We start from the raw sequence: 17,204 nt of genomic DNA, 5'->3' as shown, positions 1-17,204 counted from the left end.
TTGTAAAAGAAGGCATACGACTGAATCTTATGCCCGTAGTTTAGCCAACAAAAATTTTTGGTCTGCATTTTCTTTCTATTTTGTTTGTAAAAAAAATTTCTCTATACTCTGTACGAAGTTAAAATGATGGTAATGTTGCTACAGTCCATTTATTTTCTGTTAGTAATTATTATATAATAGTGCATATTTTTTTTAAGTTTATTTATTTAATTAATAATAAATTTAAAAAAAATAAAAATCGAAGGTGAAGAATTTGATGTAAGAGTGTTTAACTCTGTCAACGAGCACTTTTGATTTGATTTTTTTGATGATTTGGTCTTTCATCAGTCATCTTTGGTCCGTCCGTTTGTCCTCGCTGTTTTGTTTTTTCAACGTGTTTTATCAAAAAAACTTTTTTCGGACAGTACGAAGTTGAAATTTTGGTAAATCCATACAAAGAAAGATTGCTTTATTCATTTTCATTATGTTGTTATTATAGTAAATTTTTATTATGTTATTTTTGTTTTGTCTGTCTGGTCATTTTCAAAAACGGCAAACAATTTCTCTGTGGACTGTACGAAGTTCATTGTTTTGCAAAGTCATAAATCGATCCACATTTATTTTCTGTTAGGTTCTAAAACTGTAAATATAAATATTTAGATTTTTATTTTTTGTTTAAACCAAAATGTGGAGTTTCACTGTTATTATTAATACAAAATAAATTTTTGTAAAAGGATTAAAATCGAAGGCGAAGAAGCTGAATCTAATTTGAGAGTGTTTAGCTCTGTCAACGACCACTTTTGGTTTGGATTTTTTTGCTGTCTTGAACTTTTAACGATTATCTTTGGCCCCTTTGTCAAACAAAAATACTTTTTACGGACAGTACAAGATCAAATTTGGTAAAACTATAAATAGAAAGTTAGATTTAATTTTTTTCATTATGTTGTTATAATGGTAAATTTTTATTATTTCATTTTTGTTTAGTTTTAAATAATAATACAGAGTTATACAGTTATTATAAATAATAAATCTAATAAAAAATAGCACGTCATTTTAAAAAAAGTCGTAGAAGCTAAATCTGATGTCCGCGTGAGGGCGCCAAATTCGGCTGACTAGTGTACGAGCCGGATTGTCAAAGAAACATAACTCTTATGTAAATTTTAACTTTACAAAACTCAAATTGGAAAGAAAAAGGAAATTTTAAATGTATAAATGTCGAAAATAGAGTGTGGATAGAAAAAAACGAGATTCGCCCGGAATCTTTTCACTGAGGGCAGATTTGACTCGCGTTGGCAAGCCTGTATGTTTAGTGGTGGGGCGATGAGGTGTCGCATCCCGACTCATTGATCGTAGAGCTGCGTTCTTAGTGCTAGTGGGCCCTTGCTACAAAACGACTCTTGGAACCAGTCAATTTTTCAGCTTCCAGACGATTGTGAATGGTTTTCAGTGATAGTGAGGTGTACGCTGCCAAACTGTGGGGTTCAAGTTTCTTCCTACCCCCTCAGGGGGTCTACTACCCGGTGAGTGGCCACTTAATAGTTTCTCGTCAAAGCATGCTTTTTCTGCATTTACCTCACACCACGATAGTTAAAAACAAACATATTTCCAAATTTCCGAGTGGATCCTCGAAGCCTTTTTCCCCGGTCGTTTTAACCATTCCTAGGTTGGGATTTTTATGGTTTTTTTGTTGTTTTTTCCCGTAAAGTCTAACCTCTACTCGAATGGACCCAACGCCTAACCTTGGCCATCTTACGTTCGAACCGTAACTGTTTATATATTTTCTTTAAAAATTAAAAGCATTTTCAGTACTTTTATTACAACACACACTCCAATAATTTTAATTTTAATTATTATATAAAGTAATACGATTTTAAAAAAAGTCTTAATTTAACTGCTCGACGCCTAGCTATTAATTGTAATTAATTGTTTTAAGGGATCCTAATCACGTTTGGATCGTTTCACACCCTCCATATTACCTTTTTGTTCCAATGCATGATGGAAACGTATTTTTAAACAAACAAAAGTAAATTTATTTAAAAGTTATTTTTCTTTGAAATGTTTTATTTTGAGCACGTCTTTTTGCACGCATTTCTTTTTTTGTTTGTTTGTGCGATTTTCATTATTTACCCTTTAACCTACAGTACACACACAAAAAAAGGAAAATGGCCGATTTTTTGTATTTTTCCGAAATCTACTTCAACGGAGCCACACTTTTCATTGAGAAAAAAAACATAACAAAAAAATGTGACTTTCTCTCTTTTAAGTTAATATGTATTTAATAAGATACCCTAAGAAATGATGAATCACGTCGGTTCTGAATTGGATACTGGCCGGAAGCCCGTTTGAAGAAAGCGCAATTGAAATACTGCCAGCTATTTTGTACAATGCTTAGTTATTTGCCTATCATCGGCTTTTTGTTGAGTAATTGTGACCAAAGGTTTGGCTTTGCTGGATTGTTTTTCATCAAGAATTCCAGTTCATGCGCTTGTTGATTTGCCACCGCCGCCAGGACAAGGTTGTTTTTTGGTTAGCTTGGTTTTTTAAATTTTGACTATTACTAGAATAAGTGAAACAGTTCGGAGATTTGTCGATGTTGAGGTCTCCAGGGGTGTTGAACCTATCGTTTTGGCAATTACCGATCGTTTTTGACCGGTCAAACGCGTTTCGGCTTTTTCGCCATCGCCAATCGTGGTTTTATAGCGAACTTCAAATTGGTTCAAATGGTAAAGACCGCTAACTTCAAACAAACCATTGAATATGATGGATTTCAGACAGATTCAAACTCACTAAATAAACGGCTAACCTCAAATGTGCAAACAAACCACTGAATATAATGAACTTCAGACAGCCGAAAAAGATGGTGAACTACTTCAAACAAACCACTGAATTGTAACTTCAAACATACAAACAGCACAATATGGTGTACTTCACGCAAATTCAAATGTACAAGTAAAGCCGAACTTCAAACGTACAAACCAACCACTGATCGTAATGGATTTCAAACACAACAACATAAGGCCGCATATAAAGTTACCGAACATGAAACATAAAACTGACCAGAAAAGATGCACTTTAAACGTACAAACTGACCACTGAATATTTAAACTTCAATCATATAAATATGTCATTTAGTATGGTGAACTTCAGGTATATTCAAATCTACAAGTAAAGATGCCTAACTTCAAACGTACAAACCACTGATTGTAATGACTTCTAACATACAAACACATCACTTAATTTGGTGAACTAAAGGTAAATTCAAATAAACAACTAAAGATGCCGAACTTCAAACATACATACAAACCACTGATCGTAATGGACTAAAGATAGAACAATATAAGGCCGCATATAAAGTTACCAAACATGAAACAGATCAAACTGATCAGAAGAGATGCATTTTAAATATACAAATAAACCACTGATTATATGAAACTTCAAACATACAAACACGCCACTTTGAACTGACAAATTCAAATCCACGAGTAAAGATGGCGAACCTCAAACGTACGAACAAACGACTGATTGTAAAGGACTTACGACACAACAACATAAGGCTTCAACATAAAGCTGCATATAAATCTGGTGAACAAGAAATGTTTAAAACTCATCAGAAAAGATGCACTTAAAGCATACAAATACGCCACTTAATTTGGTGGAACTCAGGCAAATTCAAATTCCCAAGTGAAGATGACGAACCTCAAACGTACAAACAAACCACTGCATAAAATGGACTTTAGACCTAAACCCACATATATGAACAACAAAAAACATATAAAACTAAATAACATATAAAACAGAAAAGATTGTCTTCAAGCCGAAAATAACAAATCAATGAATATGTTGAACATAAAATACACATACCCCTGGATATATAGGATTTCAGAATTACGAACTCACCAAATAAAGATGACGAACGTCTTCATAATATAGATAACTTCAGAAACTTACAAACCACTGGTAAAGATGTCGAAACTTCAAATATACAAACAAATCACGAAATATAGCGAAACTTAAAACTAACCGCTGAATGTAGCGAACTTCAGACACATTCAAACCCACAAGTAAAGATAGCACACTAGATTAAATTTCAGACACAAACAAAACACGGAATATAGCGGAACCTTCAAAAACAAACCATTGAATATAGCGATCTTAATAAACATACAAACCCACTAATAAAGTTGGTGAACTTCAAACAAACCTCTGAATATGTAGCTAACTTCATACAGAAACGACAAGTTAAGTTTAAAAAACACTGGGTATGGTCAACATAAAAAAACACATATCGGAAACGACGAAAGTATAAACAAATATCTAAATTGGCCATTTCAGGCGCCTTTAGGCGGAGATCAAAGCGCTACTACTCTTTCACCATTCACTAACGTATAAAAGAGACGCAGCACTCTAATAAACTATTTAATATGCTGAAATGTCCAACCGCGCCTGAACAGCGAACAACGAAAGGAGGAAACCTAGGTAGACCAAAAATGTGAAACCAAAGTTACCACAATCTCAGGATTTTATAGAAGCTTACAGCTTTAGTAAATAGCTGGCGCTTTATGGTGGCGTACGCTTATGCTATGAATTTCTGTGAATATGAGCTTATAAGGAACTTGATTTAATAAAAAAAAAAACACTAATCTATAAACAAAAGATGTCTAAATGCGTCTGACAGAGGAACAATATAGTAAACGACGAAGTACTAACAAATCTGGTTTTCTTAACAAAATTGGTTGTTTTCGACTTCATCAAGTCAATATTTCCCAACTACACTTTCACCAAAGTATTAAAAGGGCTAGAATTAAATAAACGTACAAACCCAGACCAGGACAGAAAGGACAGTCAGGCCAAAAATGTTGCTCACTATTTCCGCTATGCTTGAAACAAAAAGAAAACAATCTAGTATCCCCTAAGCCGTTCGTATTTGACAACAAGACGGCAGTCTTTTGTTTGCAAAAGACAATGATTTGAACCTTACTTATTGCATAGTTTGTTAATATCTTTAATCTTTACTTTAAAAAAAAGATGTCACTTAATTCTTTTAATCAGCATTCATCGGTTGTACTTTTGGTAATTGGTTTTCCAAAAATTTGATTGTTTAATAATAATAATGGTTTTAAAGGGTTTTAAGTGTAGTTCTGAGTCTACGTTGATCTTAGAATTATCAAACAAGTCAAAAATTTAGGTATTTCGTAAATGACCTTAATACAAGTTAACGTATTGAAGTTCTAGTCTAGTTTAAAAGTTGTTGAAGCGATTTAAATGTTAACCAATAACGTTTTCACAAAAAAAAGATTAGATATAAAGGTTTAAATAACGGATTAGATAGTAAATAACTATCAGACGGAGTTTCCAAGAGTTGCTTTTTGAAACTGGCAAACCTCCAGTCCTTCTTAATTTTAGGTAAGTCATTATTGTTTTCTTAAAATCCAATTTTCATAGAAATTTAATTTTGGTTTGTATTGCGGACGTCAGATATAAGGTAGCTTTCTTTTTTTACACAAAGATTCAGGAGGAATGGATAAAGAATCTTAAACCCGTGAGATTAAGGAACCCGTCAATCCCGTCGCACAAGGCAAACTACCGTTATCGCTAAGCAAACGGATATAAAATCAGTACAAAACGTGTACCTTGATAAAAAGGATTACTTAGTAGCTATCGGGTATTGTTTTATTTCATCCCCTCTTACTATGTACTCTGTCATAAAAAATCAGGTTTTGTCGGGTTTTTTCTATTCAAACTAAAGTTCTTGAAGATCGCACTTGACAGACAGTATTGGCGGGTCAGAACGTCATAAACGGACACTGATTAGGACTTAGTTCGTTCATTCTTTCTCTTATACAAATATTTTCAGCTATTACATACTAGCCAGGTACTGGAACATACAAGGCAGGTTGTAATTACGTAGATGTCTCGCTCTTCTACCCACAAGGACATTAATTGCTTTCTGAGAGGATCCTGCCTTTGTTGCATAATGAGAGCAATTCTTTACGAAAGAGGACTGTCACTTTCACACTATATTACATTATTTTTTAAAAGAATAAAATCAAAAATAAACCCTTACAATACAGAAACGCAACTCCAGACATCAGTATACAATAGTATCTCACTTTCAAATTTCCTCCATTTCGTACCGTTTTCTTTGACTATATTAAAATACGGTTTCTCAGGATCAAAATTGAAATATGTAGTCAATATTGAATATTTGCTCTATTTGAACCGCTTCAATGAATATTTAACATATTCGATGTTGATTGCCGTTATTAATTACACAAAAATCCTTCCTTCTTTTTTCCTATTGTAGATTTAGTAATATCCTCTAGTATTTCCAATTATACATTTTTTTTTCTGTAGTTTTCACTTTGTATTTTCAATTCGACTCCTATAACAAACTATAAAAATGTTTCTCTTTGTTGTAGTTTTGAACGTTTTTAATATAATTTGTGTGTAATTAACTAAAATAAATTGAATGAAGCTTCTTACAGAATTATAAATTACGAACTGTGTATAAAGCACGTAATAAATAAGAAACAAAACAAAAACAAATAGTATCAACAAGATTTGTACGATAGTGTTTCACTTGAAAGTTGACCCAAACTTCATAGAAAGAAGGCAACTTGGTGAAAGAAGGTCAATACAGTTAGCGTACCGGATTATCCGAAAAACTTTTTTCTTTCTTCTTATTTCACTCTGACTGAAAACTACTAAAAAGATCAATATAAAAATTATGTAACACTGGTTCTGTCAAGGAAGAAGAAATGGCATACTCCTTTCAGAAAAAAAGTCGATAGGCTTTTTTCATGTTGAAATAATATTTTAAATTGTAATTTACAGATGTACTCATGTGTCGGTATATGGTATATTGTTTATTATATTTTGCCTTGTTTCTTCTTTAAAGAGTTTTTCACGGATTATCCGTGGCAGCCTATCTCCTCATCTCGGATAATATTATATATTCAGTAAACTAACTATTCTCCTTTTGTTTTCCATATTTGTTCATATTTTTTAAAATGATATGCGGATTCTCCGTTGTAAGCAGTGTATTGAGAAAAGTTCAATTTTATTTTGCTACGGCGACTTAATTACTTACCAATAGCTTGAAAATATTTGGAAATTGGCATCGATAATTGATGTTCATTTATAACTTGTAAGTTTATATCTCATATAAATAGCGTTTATTTTATACTAAAAAAATTTAGGCTAGGGGCCCTTTTTATGATATCTTTTAGCTTGAAAGGATATTTTAAACGGTGGTCCAGTTTCGACTGGGCGGGGCACGCGCTTCGGCGGCAAACTGGGAAAAACCTGTTACTCGGTGTTGAGAAAGAAGCCGGAGAAAAGCCCCTGTTGCTGGGCCGTTTCAAGCCGCCGTAACTACCAGGTGAAGCAGCGGGGCCCGCGCGGACCAGGTCAAAATGCTGAGGGGGTCGGATTTGTTCAACTGCTTCTCGATTTGACCCCATCTCCGATTTCGACAAAATTCGATTTTTTCCTCCTTACTAGAACTTTTAAATTCCCATGAAGAGGTTATATGAAGTTAAAAAAAAATATATATGAATCGTGAAAAATAATCGTCCACACTCGAGATAGGTTTCATCGAATGGAAAAAATTGTGAGGGTAAATTTCTAAGGACTAGTTTTCGACCACTCCCTGTTATAATTTTAACATGCATGTAAAACAGTCCTCATTTTTACGTTTAAACGTTTATTTTAAAAAAGTACCCTTCCCACCTTTAATTATGTCTTTATGTTTGTGGAACCCGGTGAACCAAAGAGGTACTCGAACATTATCAAATAAAAGTGGTGAGTGGTAAAGAGCAGTACTCCCTCCCATCAAATCACCATCTGGAGAAGTTTTGAAAAATGTAAAATTTCTTTATTCTAGTTAACCAACAATCAATGGAATGATTTGTACTCGCGAACTTCTGGCCTCTCGCCTTCACAAGTGTATGCGGGAGGGCGTAATAGCTATGAGGTAAATATAAATTATTTTAATTTTGTCTAACGAAAGGAATGAGAACTTCTCCAGAAATATTTGTTTAATGTTTACAAGTCGAAGATTTTCTCCGTGTTCTTTTTTTCTTTCTCCAGTACCGTTTTGATTTTTATTCACAAATTAAAAAAATTTCGGCTAACAAGTGATTAGATCGTTCGCATACATTTTGGTCTGCCTATCGTCACTATTTTGGCCGGTCAGACTTAGTGGCTGATTTTTGTCCATAATTTCGTAACATGATGTCATCACCCCTATATAACCCTGACCAACCACTGATGTGTTATTTGATAACTAAGACAGTGATCAGAGACGACCAAATTACAGGGTCTTCTTCCCTCAAACCAAAATATTAAAATCCCAGAATATAAATATTTATTGCTTGCAATCCAATATTGCCATACTAAGTGTCTTAAAAATATAAAAACAAGTCGTCATCTTGTTGTTTTTTTTTCAAAATACAAAAACAAGTCATTTTTTTTTTTTATAGCTCCCTACCAAGGGTTCTTATGGTGAAGTATTTTGAATTACTCTATTATATTATTCTATAATTTGTTTTAGAAATAACAATTTGATAAAATATGACTTGGTAAATTCAGCGTACCAAGTAAATTCGGCCGAAAGGAAGTTTTCGATGCGTTGTTTGTTTCAAAAAGCCCCGTACCAGCTGAACGGTTAAGGTAAATAGCATTTTTGAATACCGTTATAACCGGGCCGGCTCGAGGTTAAAAGCTTTCGACTTATTCTTTTTTCACCTGAACTAGCCATCGAGTTTCATCGTAAAAATAGTCAAAAGTAAGTACATTTACAAATACGTGTCCTTGCTTGATCGTAGTCTGGTTCCATTGTTCGAACTTTATGATAGTTAATTATATTTTGGCTTTAAATAAGGACTTTGGTTTAAGATATGCCCAAAAGTTTAAATTAACTGCTCTTTCTACTGAGTTCAAAGGTGTATTCGAAACCGAAGCCGTGTTAGGCAACTGGCCATGTGCTAAGCTAATTTAACATGGCCCTTGTTGGAAAGTCAATTTTAGATCCTAAATTTGGAAAGTCTGCCTAGAGACCGTTTTTACATACCTGAAAACGCTAATAGGGCCCAAAGAATTCATGTACAGGAAGGACTAACCTCTCTTTTCATACCTGAAAAATATTTCTTTGAATAGCTACTCTTAAAACATTTTCTGTCTTAGATTATACAGATATTTTATAAATAGTTATTGGTTGTTGGTCCTGCTGTTCATTTCGTGAGAGTCCTGGTTTTGTTTTTGTGGTAGTTTTTATTGTAGTTTCGTGTGCAGGCTATTGCTCCATTTACATAAATCAATAATGAACTGAAACAATTCAATTTGTTTACTCGCCTCGGCTGATGAAATGTAAATCGAGTCCCTGCCAACGGACTAAAGTTCCAGCTTTAAAGTCAACACATAATGGATTGATTAGGTTGATTCTCATCTTTACAGACAGGTAATCCAGTCGATTGTGCTAAAAGCTGAAAATCAAAACGTCAAATTGCAATCAACTTTCAAAAAGTCGATTGGAAGTTAAAGGATAAAGTGAAGAAAGATTGCTGCACTTGACAGGATGGGCTTGTTGCCTTGATTTCGTCACGACGAATCTCCACCCACATCCGCATGTGCCATTCCATTGAACTGCAAAACTAGTCTGTCGACAACTACCCGAACTGGGCCCCAGTTATATCTTCTATACTAAAACTGACTACATTGAGAGACCAAAAAGTGATCACCGTTAATATTTTTAATTATCTCTTAGACAACCTCCTACGTTACAACAATATTTGGTCCGTTTTAAAGGATTAGACGAAAATAAAACACAGATCTTCGATCAGTGTTTACAATTGGATTTTGTAAATAAATCTTTAAAGAGTCAATCTCTTTTTTGTTGGTTTTTCTTTAAAGCTTCTTTCTAACGTTCCGGTGGTTGATTTTTTAAGTTGTACCATTTTAAGTTTCAAATTTGTTTGAGGGATGGTTTTAGATGATACAGAATTCGGCTAGAATCATAGCATTGTTGGAAATTTGAAGAAGTCAATCTTATGTCGCCAGGGTGCTTAATATTCCAAGAACAACTTTAACAAGGGTCTTCCACCGCTACCAAGATACTGAGGGTATTCAAGATGGCATGGATCAGGCCGCCATCGTATCACATCTCAGAGAGTTGATCGTTTTATTGTTTCTAATGTGTGGTGATTAGTGACCGTTAATCGATAATTATTCAGAAATCGTGAGATGCGGTCTGGTGTGATGTAGGTTTCAGAAAAACATTTTCTTTATCGTGCCAACGTTTCGATCTTTATTGAGATCATCTTCAGGGCTCAAAGTGTTTGTCTTCAGTGAAAGTGCCCACTCTCAGCACGACACGCAAGAAAGGCACAATTACACAGAAGACAAACACTTTGAGCCCTGAAGATGATCTCAATAACGATCGAAACGTTGGCACGATAAAGAAAATGTTTTTCTGAAACCTACATCACACCAGACCGCATCTCACGATTTCTGAATAATTGTTTCTAATGTTTCCAGAATCGACATTCTAAAGATGTTGAGATCCAGCAACGACTTAAACAAGTTAGATATGTTATTGTCGGTTTGTGCACTGTAAAGCGAAGAAGATCAGAAGCTGGATTACGTGCGAGAAGGCCTGCCACTGGTCGAGAACTTCTGACAAGGCACAGAACAGCTCGATAAGTTCCATACGATTTCCCATCAATTGGTCTGAGCAAGATTGGCCTAGGATGTTGTATTAGGATGGTTCAAGGTTTTGTTTGAGGTCTTCTGTAGAAGGCGAGAGAGGGTTTGGAAAAGAACTGGAGAGCGATACATCACCGCAACATTTCCACTCCGAAGAAGCTCACTGTTTGGAGTGGCCAGCATGTAGTTCCAAGTTAAACCATATTGAACATCTTTAGGACGAGTTGTCAAAGAGGGTCGCCCAGTGATGCAGAGAATATGCAGGAATTAAGAATGGCGCTGTTGGAGGTGTATGAAAATATTTCACAGCACTACATTCAAAACCTCAAAATCAATGCCACGTCGATTACAAGGGGTGATCAAAGCTAGACGATGAAGTACTGAATTGAATATTCTCTTTTTTTTCCATAGCAACAATTTTGGTTGATTGTACTAGGATCTTCGTAATCACGAGGCCAAGAGACACAATGGCCTAGATACGCCAAATGAATGGGAGTGGGCGTCCGTTTGGGTAGCGGCCCGCCCATACGACCTCTCTTCCTGGTCGCTCGCCTATTTCTCCAACGGAAGAATCGGTTTTTCACATTTTCCACGGTCTTGTATCGCAATGCCCATGTCCCAAGTGGATATCGCCAACAAAAGGACCCGCAGCCGTGACGAAAACCAGCCTTTTGAATCGGCCCCTGGAAAAAATTTATTGTGAAAATTTCTTCTCTTTTCCAAGGAAAGCCAAAGAAACAGGCAGGCTTTTCTGTATAAAGATAGAAAAAAGACGGAAAATGACAGTGGCGGAGGAAATATCCCGTCGGCATTTGAGGATAAGACAAGATGATCTTGCATTTTCGGCGTAACCCTATTTCACATTTCTGTCTTTTCAATACCTTTCGCCTTTACCCAAAAAACATTCGATCCCGTTCTTTAAAATGTTTATGCACAAATAAACTTGAAGCGACGTCGTATTTCTATAAAAATGTATAGTACGCACTCGTTCATACCGTATATCAAGCAGCGTCTGTACGGTTGCATATCTGAATAGTTTACAAAGCGATTTAGAATAATTGACAAAGTATTAAGCAGCCACGTTTTAACGACGATACGAGACCTTGCTAACCCAGTTCCTTGGGTAAAAATCGTGTATGGTTGAAAGATGGCGGGGCAGTGGTAAAAGAGGAGGCGAAGTCGTGCCTGATTCTCGAGGCATGCTTGACGTCCTTGGTTGAATTGTTTTTGATGTAACTCGCGTCCTTGAGCGACTCCCGTTTGCGTCCCCCTTTCGGCGGATTTTTTTCTCTTTTTTAATAAATTCTCCCAAGAGAAGGGGCCAGGACAATTTGTAAAATTTCGGCTCGTAGTATGCTTTTGCACAGTGGTATGTCCTCCGTTGTGGATGAAAGATGGGCCTATCGACACGTGTCCGTATATAATGGCGACCTCTAATGGATGTTCCTCACTCCCTCACTCCCGCCATCACTCCAGACGTATTATCTCATCGTCAGCTATATAATGGAATTTACCACGCCTTCAGTAAAGTTCTCCGTCATTGTGTCTGAAATTGCGGTGATCTTCTGAATAATCTATCACGATGCAATTACAAAAGGATTGGCAAAGTGAGCAAAGTCTCATCCTGGTGAGTATTCATAAATGCCGTTAGCATTGGAAAGAAAGAATCGATATTGTACTCTACTAAAATGGAATATTAGTCATAATTTAAAAGTAACTTTATAGAGCAGTGGCGGCATCAAAACGGGAAAAGAACAAAAGGAGAAAGGTGAAAAACAACTTCACTTACAAACCATACATCAATAAAACATGCATGTTAAACGTGCCCCCATTCGGTTTCACTACATTCCCAAAGAAATAACAATTCCCTCAGCCTTTATGGGTGCCAATCTATTTCTAGTATTGTTTAAGATGTCCCCTCGCCTTTGAAGAACGTACGTTTTGTTTTTGTTGGTGGGATGTTCAAGGATTAAACAAATATTGCCTTTCAATGTGAGATTGTTTTTTGTTGCAATTTGCGTAGTGATGAACCTTTAGTTTAAACGAGTTTCGTTTTTTTGATATCTTTTGTAACTACTTCACCATTGAAGGTAACGAGAGGCGAAACTCCTCTGACCGACTACGTGATACGAAACGACCAATCTACAAATAATTATCGTTTTGCTGGTATTGAACACAGATTTTTAATTATGGAAGGAGGAGTTAGATAATATTTTGATATTATCCCCATTACCCTGGTCATCTTACATTACTTTGTATGATGATCCAACGTACAGTTAGGCCAGAAACTGTTCAGCATTGTCTCCTGCTCTGATTTAACAGTATTTTGTATGATGGCCTAGGATACAGTCAGAAAATAGACTCATCATTACTCCTCAGACTTCGAGGGAAATTCTCTAATTTGATTTTAAAGCCCCGCATTATTTTAAGCAGATCAAAATGATGGGAACCGAGTAGTTAAGTAATTTGTCTTTCAAGTATTGTAGATGATCAGTTTTTAGTAAACCCAAGAAGTTACGGCCAATGGGCAATTCGTCATGTATTTCTTTCTTTTGATCAATTCTGAAATTTTGCGGTGACTTCAAAAACCAAATGTGTGCACTACTAATGTCGATGCACATACTAATGCTGTTTTACTACTGTAAATTATTAGCGAACCTCTGCGTATTGACAGAGTTAGTTTTCTATTTCCGAAATCGAGTATTGATAAATTTTCGTCATCTCTACTCGACAGTCAGTCGATTTATTCCATTTGGAATATTGTGTATGTTTGGCTGTTGTCGATGTTCTAAAAAGAGACAAACCAATGAGTAGGAACAATTGGCTCTTAACCTAAAGTATTTATATCTCCGTTTGAAAACCCAAGACAAATTACCCTTTTTACAACCTGATTAATTAAATTTTCATGTCAAAATTATTTATAAACGGCTATTGTAAACGTAAAACGGTAGATCGTCTACTGCCCTTGTTCCGATCCCATTTGTCACCGGGTTAATAAATGGGCACTCTTGTAAATGCAATTACCTTTGAAGTTTAGAACCCTTTTAAATAAAGTATTGATTTATTGACTCAGATTTTATTTTACAGTTGCCCTTGGTTGAACAACAGTGTGTTCGTTTTACGTGTCCGTAAAGCTCTGGGGAAACGGGATTTTTTTTTCGATTTCACGCCAGAAAGTTATTGCTTTTATAAATTGAAATATTCATAACATTTCTGGTTAACTAGAGCGGTTATAGGGGGCGGCCGAGATCTCAGGGGGGTAGATGGACACGCGAACCCGTCGGGTCGTTTCAATTCCTCGGAAAACAAACCAGACTTTGTGCTTATCCGGTCTCCTCGGCTGGTCCACGGTAAACGGCCCGGAAGCCCTGTTGAAGGCTACAGTACAGTACGTTTTGGTATTATCTGCAGTGCCATTAGTCGATTCGTTATGGGATAGAAGTCGAATTCTTTTCGTGTGGGATATGCAAAAGAATTTTGTTGGGGCGAGAGGGTGAAATGGCCTTTATTAAACCGTGTCAGGTTGCTTTTTAGGTTAGTATTACCTTCAGAAAGTGACATGTTAACAACTTTCGTTCAAATAAGACTCATAACGAAATCAGATTACGGTTAAAACGACAAAATATTTAATAGTTTACTCTGATTTTCTTGATTTCTGATCATTTTGGTCTGCCTGTCCTCTGTTTTGGTCTATTCGTCCATCGAATACGATGCAATTCAAACAGATAGAAACCTGAGAATATCAAGATCGAACCGACTACTGAACATGACGAACATCAAATACAGGAACACACCTCTGTGGCGAACATCAAACCAATTCCATTAACGAAGGTGACTTCAAACAGATACAAACTACTGAAGTTGGTGAAATGTGTAACCATTTCTTGCAGACTTCAAAATCAAGGATAGATTGACGAAATGAATGCAGATTACTAAAATACAAAATAATTAATATTCCTATTTCGCTTGACATTCTCCTTGGATGTCTATTATGTTATTTAAAAAATAAAATTCGTTTACTTTTTTTTTTATCATCGAACATATTCGGTTGAAGTTTTATTAAATCTGACTTGAGAGTTAAGACTGGCTAAGCTACGAGGGTCTAAGTAAATCAGTTCAATCATTATAAAAAAAACTAGAGATAGCTTCACTCATTACCCTTCAAACTATGTACTTCCTTTTAAATTACTTCATGCCTCGGTCTCTTTCTTCCCGGGGTCAATAAACGATGGGATTTGATATGACATTAGCGGTCAATTGATCGGAGGCCAAGAGAGGAGGTGCCAGATGATGCCTAGTGCCCTGGAACAAGGGTCGTATTACACTTTCAAAATTGAATGAGGCCGTGCTGGAAGCCGTAGGGCCGTCGTCCTCTCCCTTTTGTCTTAACAATCGCTCTTCTAGCCCTTCTCGCTTCCAAATGATCAAACGCCTTTTGTTCCGACTTCCACTCCAGGGGCGGCTCACCTCCAATTTATCAAATGAACTTCAAAGCCATTTGTCCGGGACAATGGGGCCCCCGTCCCTTCTGCCCTGCCGGCTCCAAAATTTGTATAGCCGAGAGAAAACCCTGGCTAATTATCTGTACTTATTGTTATAGTTATGAAAATTGACGTGTCTTTGTGACTACTAGTATATTTTATGCCCTTTGTTAATGTATTATATATGCAAATGTAAATAATAATTTTCGTATTCAAAAATTCAATGTGTAACATGCCTATGCAGCCTGCATGTCGAAGTCGATATTGTGGCCTTGAATCGACGTCTGCAGGTTATCACGAAGGCCAATTTGATAAAAATTATTTATGGAAATCGACTAGTTTGGCAAGCAGATATATTTTGTTTGCAGATTGTAGATTAGTTTTTGAAATGTCTAAAGAGCCATTTGCACTGTACGTAAGGTAGAACAAATAATCTCCTCCACAAATGTGCATCACTATCTATCTTTAGGCTTTTTATTAGCGCCTAAAGCCTAGATGGCTTTAAGACGTTTTTTCTTTGCAGAAACTATATAAATTTTCAGCCGTTTAATATGTTCATATGCCTGGTACCAGGTATTATAATGATTTACATCTTGTTAAGTTATACATAGTACTCATTTTCAATATTGCATCCTGTTGAGTTATCTGTGTTCTAATCGCTTGGCAGTAGCTTGTTCTTGCATGGGCATATTGCACCTTGTACGAAGATATGATGAAGAGGTGGCTTTTTGTTACAATCCAAGCCTTGATATTGGTTTGGCATCGTGCTTTCTCATCCTTAAGTTCTGCCTGGTTGCTTTTAGACTACTGGTCGGTTCCTCTCTCTTTCCTTTATAATACGGCATGACCGCGGGAGTCCCTTAGGGTAGAGTTATCCCGATACCGTATTCATCATATACATACTACTGATGGATACCTCTGCTATCTTATACTGCAAATTATTATCTAATTTTTTGTTTTGTTTATAGTACCATACCAACTACTAACTATACCATATATATAGTTTATTTTTTGTTTTTGTTTTGATACCGTACCAAAGTATCGGTCAAATTCAATCCTATAGGCTGTGTAATAGAGCTTTACTATTAATTGCAATTTAGCAGGAATTGACCGTAGCGTTAATAGAAGATACTACTTGTGTGCAATCATCCCCGTCGTTTTCAGCATTTCGCCATCTTACTTCCTAGGTTTCGTGAATATGTCTGTACACTTCTTTTACTCAGGTTTACAATCAGTAAAACGTTCAACTGGCCGCGTTTGCTTTTTGAACAGAGCCTGGCTGCCACCGGATATCCTTTCCCGGGTGTATTTCCCGCTCTTGAATAATTGATGGGTTATTCAAGTAACCCGGATAGGATTTTCCTTCGGTATTGCGAAACAGACGGTGTGATCATAGAAAAAAATACTAAGAATGTTGATAACCCAATCAGTATAAAATTACGGTTGGATTTCTACCGTCTTAAGATATCCCCAAATTTGTACGTGTTACTTTTTTTTTATTGCTACACTTGAGAGATAGCTTGCAATATTATCAGATGAAGTTAACATTTGGTAATAAAAGAGTAAAGTGTAAAATCGGAGAAGTTTGGAATTAACCTTCTTTTGAATTCGTTGCTAAAAGGTCGTATATAATAAAATCGATTGTTTACATATTGTAAGATAGTCATTTTCTCTTTGTTGGGAAGTATGCGTTCACATCACGCGCCGTACGGACCCAAGGACGAGGCGATGGGAACAATCGTTACCTAACAGGGAAATTAGTCCGGGCGGAGGCGCACTTTCTCAACAGACATTCAACGACGTATTCTGTAAGAAAAATTTGAATGGAACATAAAATTCTTGTGGAGTTCATGTGTTAACTATTGCACAGTCGGGATGTTGGCGTTATTCGACCCTTTATGTACATGTTTCGATTGGAGTCAAACTCGTGAAAAACCTTCGTAACGTTCTTGTTTTAAGCCCTTCAAGTGAATCTTGGTGCGGTGGAGGACCAAAATGATTATTAAGGTGTTGGATGGCTGGAAGGTGGCGGCCGCGGGT

General features: G+C 36.1%; 1 protein-coding gene across 8 annotated transcripts in view; it reads left to right on the top strand.

The window, feature by feature from the left end:
- Positions 1-1,296: 1,296 nt before the first annotated feature.
- The window catches only part of LOC106672208 (RNA binding protein fox-1 homolog 2), a 91,266-nt gene continuing 75,358 nt past the window's right edge, over positions 1,297-17,204 (top strand). For 5 of the 8 annotated variants that reach the window (XM_014403440.2, XM_014403442.2, XM_014403439.2 and 2 more), the window contains exons 1-2: positions 1,297-1,499; positions 7,865-7,954. In XM_014403440.2, coding sequence (XP_014258926.1) covers positions 1,416-1,499; positions 7,865-7,954 — 174 coding nt within the window. In that variant the 5' untranslated portion in view covers positions 1,297-1,415. Of the gene's footprint in view, positions 1,500-7,864; positions 7,955-12,063; positions 12,311-17,204 lie in introns of those variants that run through there. The other 3 variants (XM_014403443.2, XM_014403441.2, XM_024228700.1) reach the window with 2 other exon arrangements.

This window comes from Cimex lectularius, unplaced genomic scaffold (assembly GCF_000648675.2).
Source record: "Cimex lectularius strain Harlan isolate CLEC.00 unplaced genomic scaffold, Clec_2.1 scaffold17, whole genome shotgun sequence".
Classification (NCBI taxonomy): domain Eukaryota; kingdom Metazoa; phylum Arthropoda; class Insecta; order Hemiptera; family Cimicidae; genus Cimex; species Cimex lectularius.
Note: the sequence above shows the minus strand (reverse complement) of the source record. Positions and strands in the feature narration are given on the sequence as shown.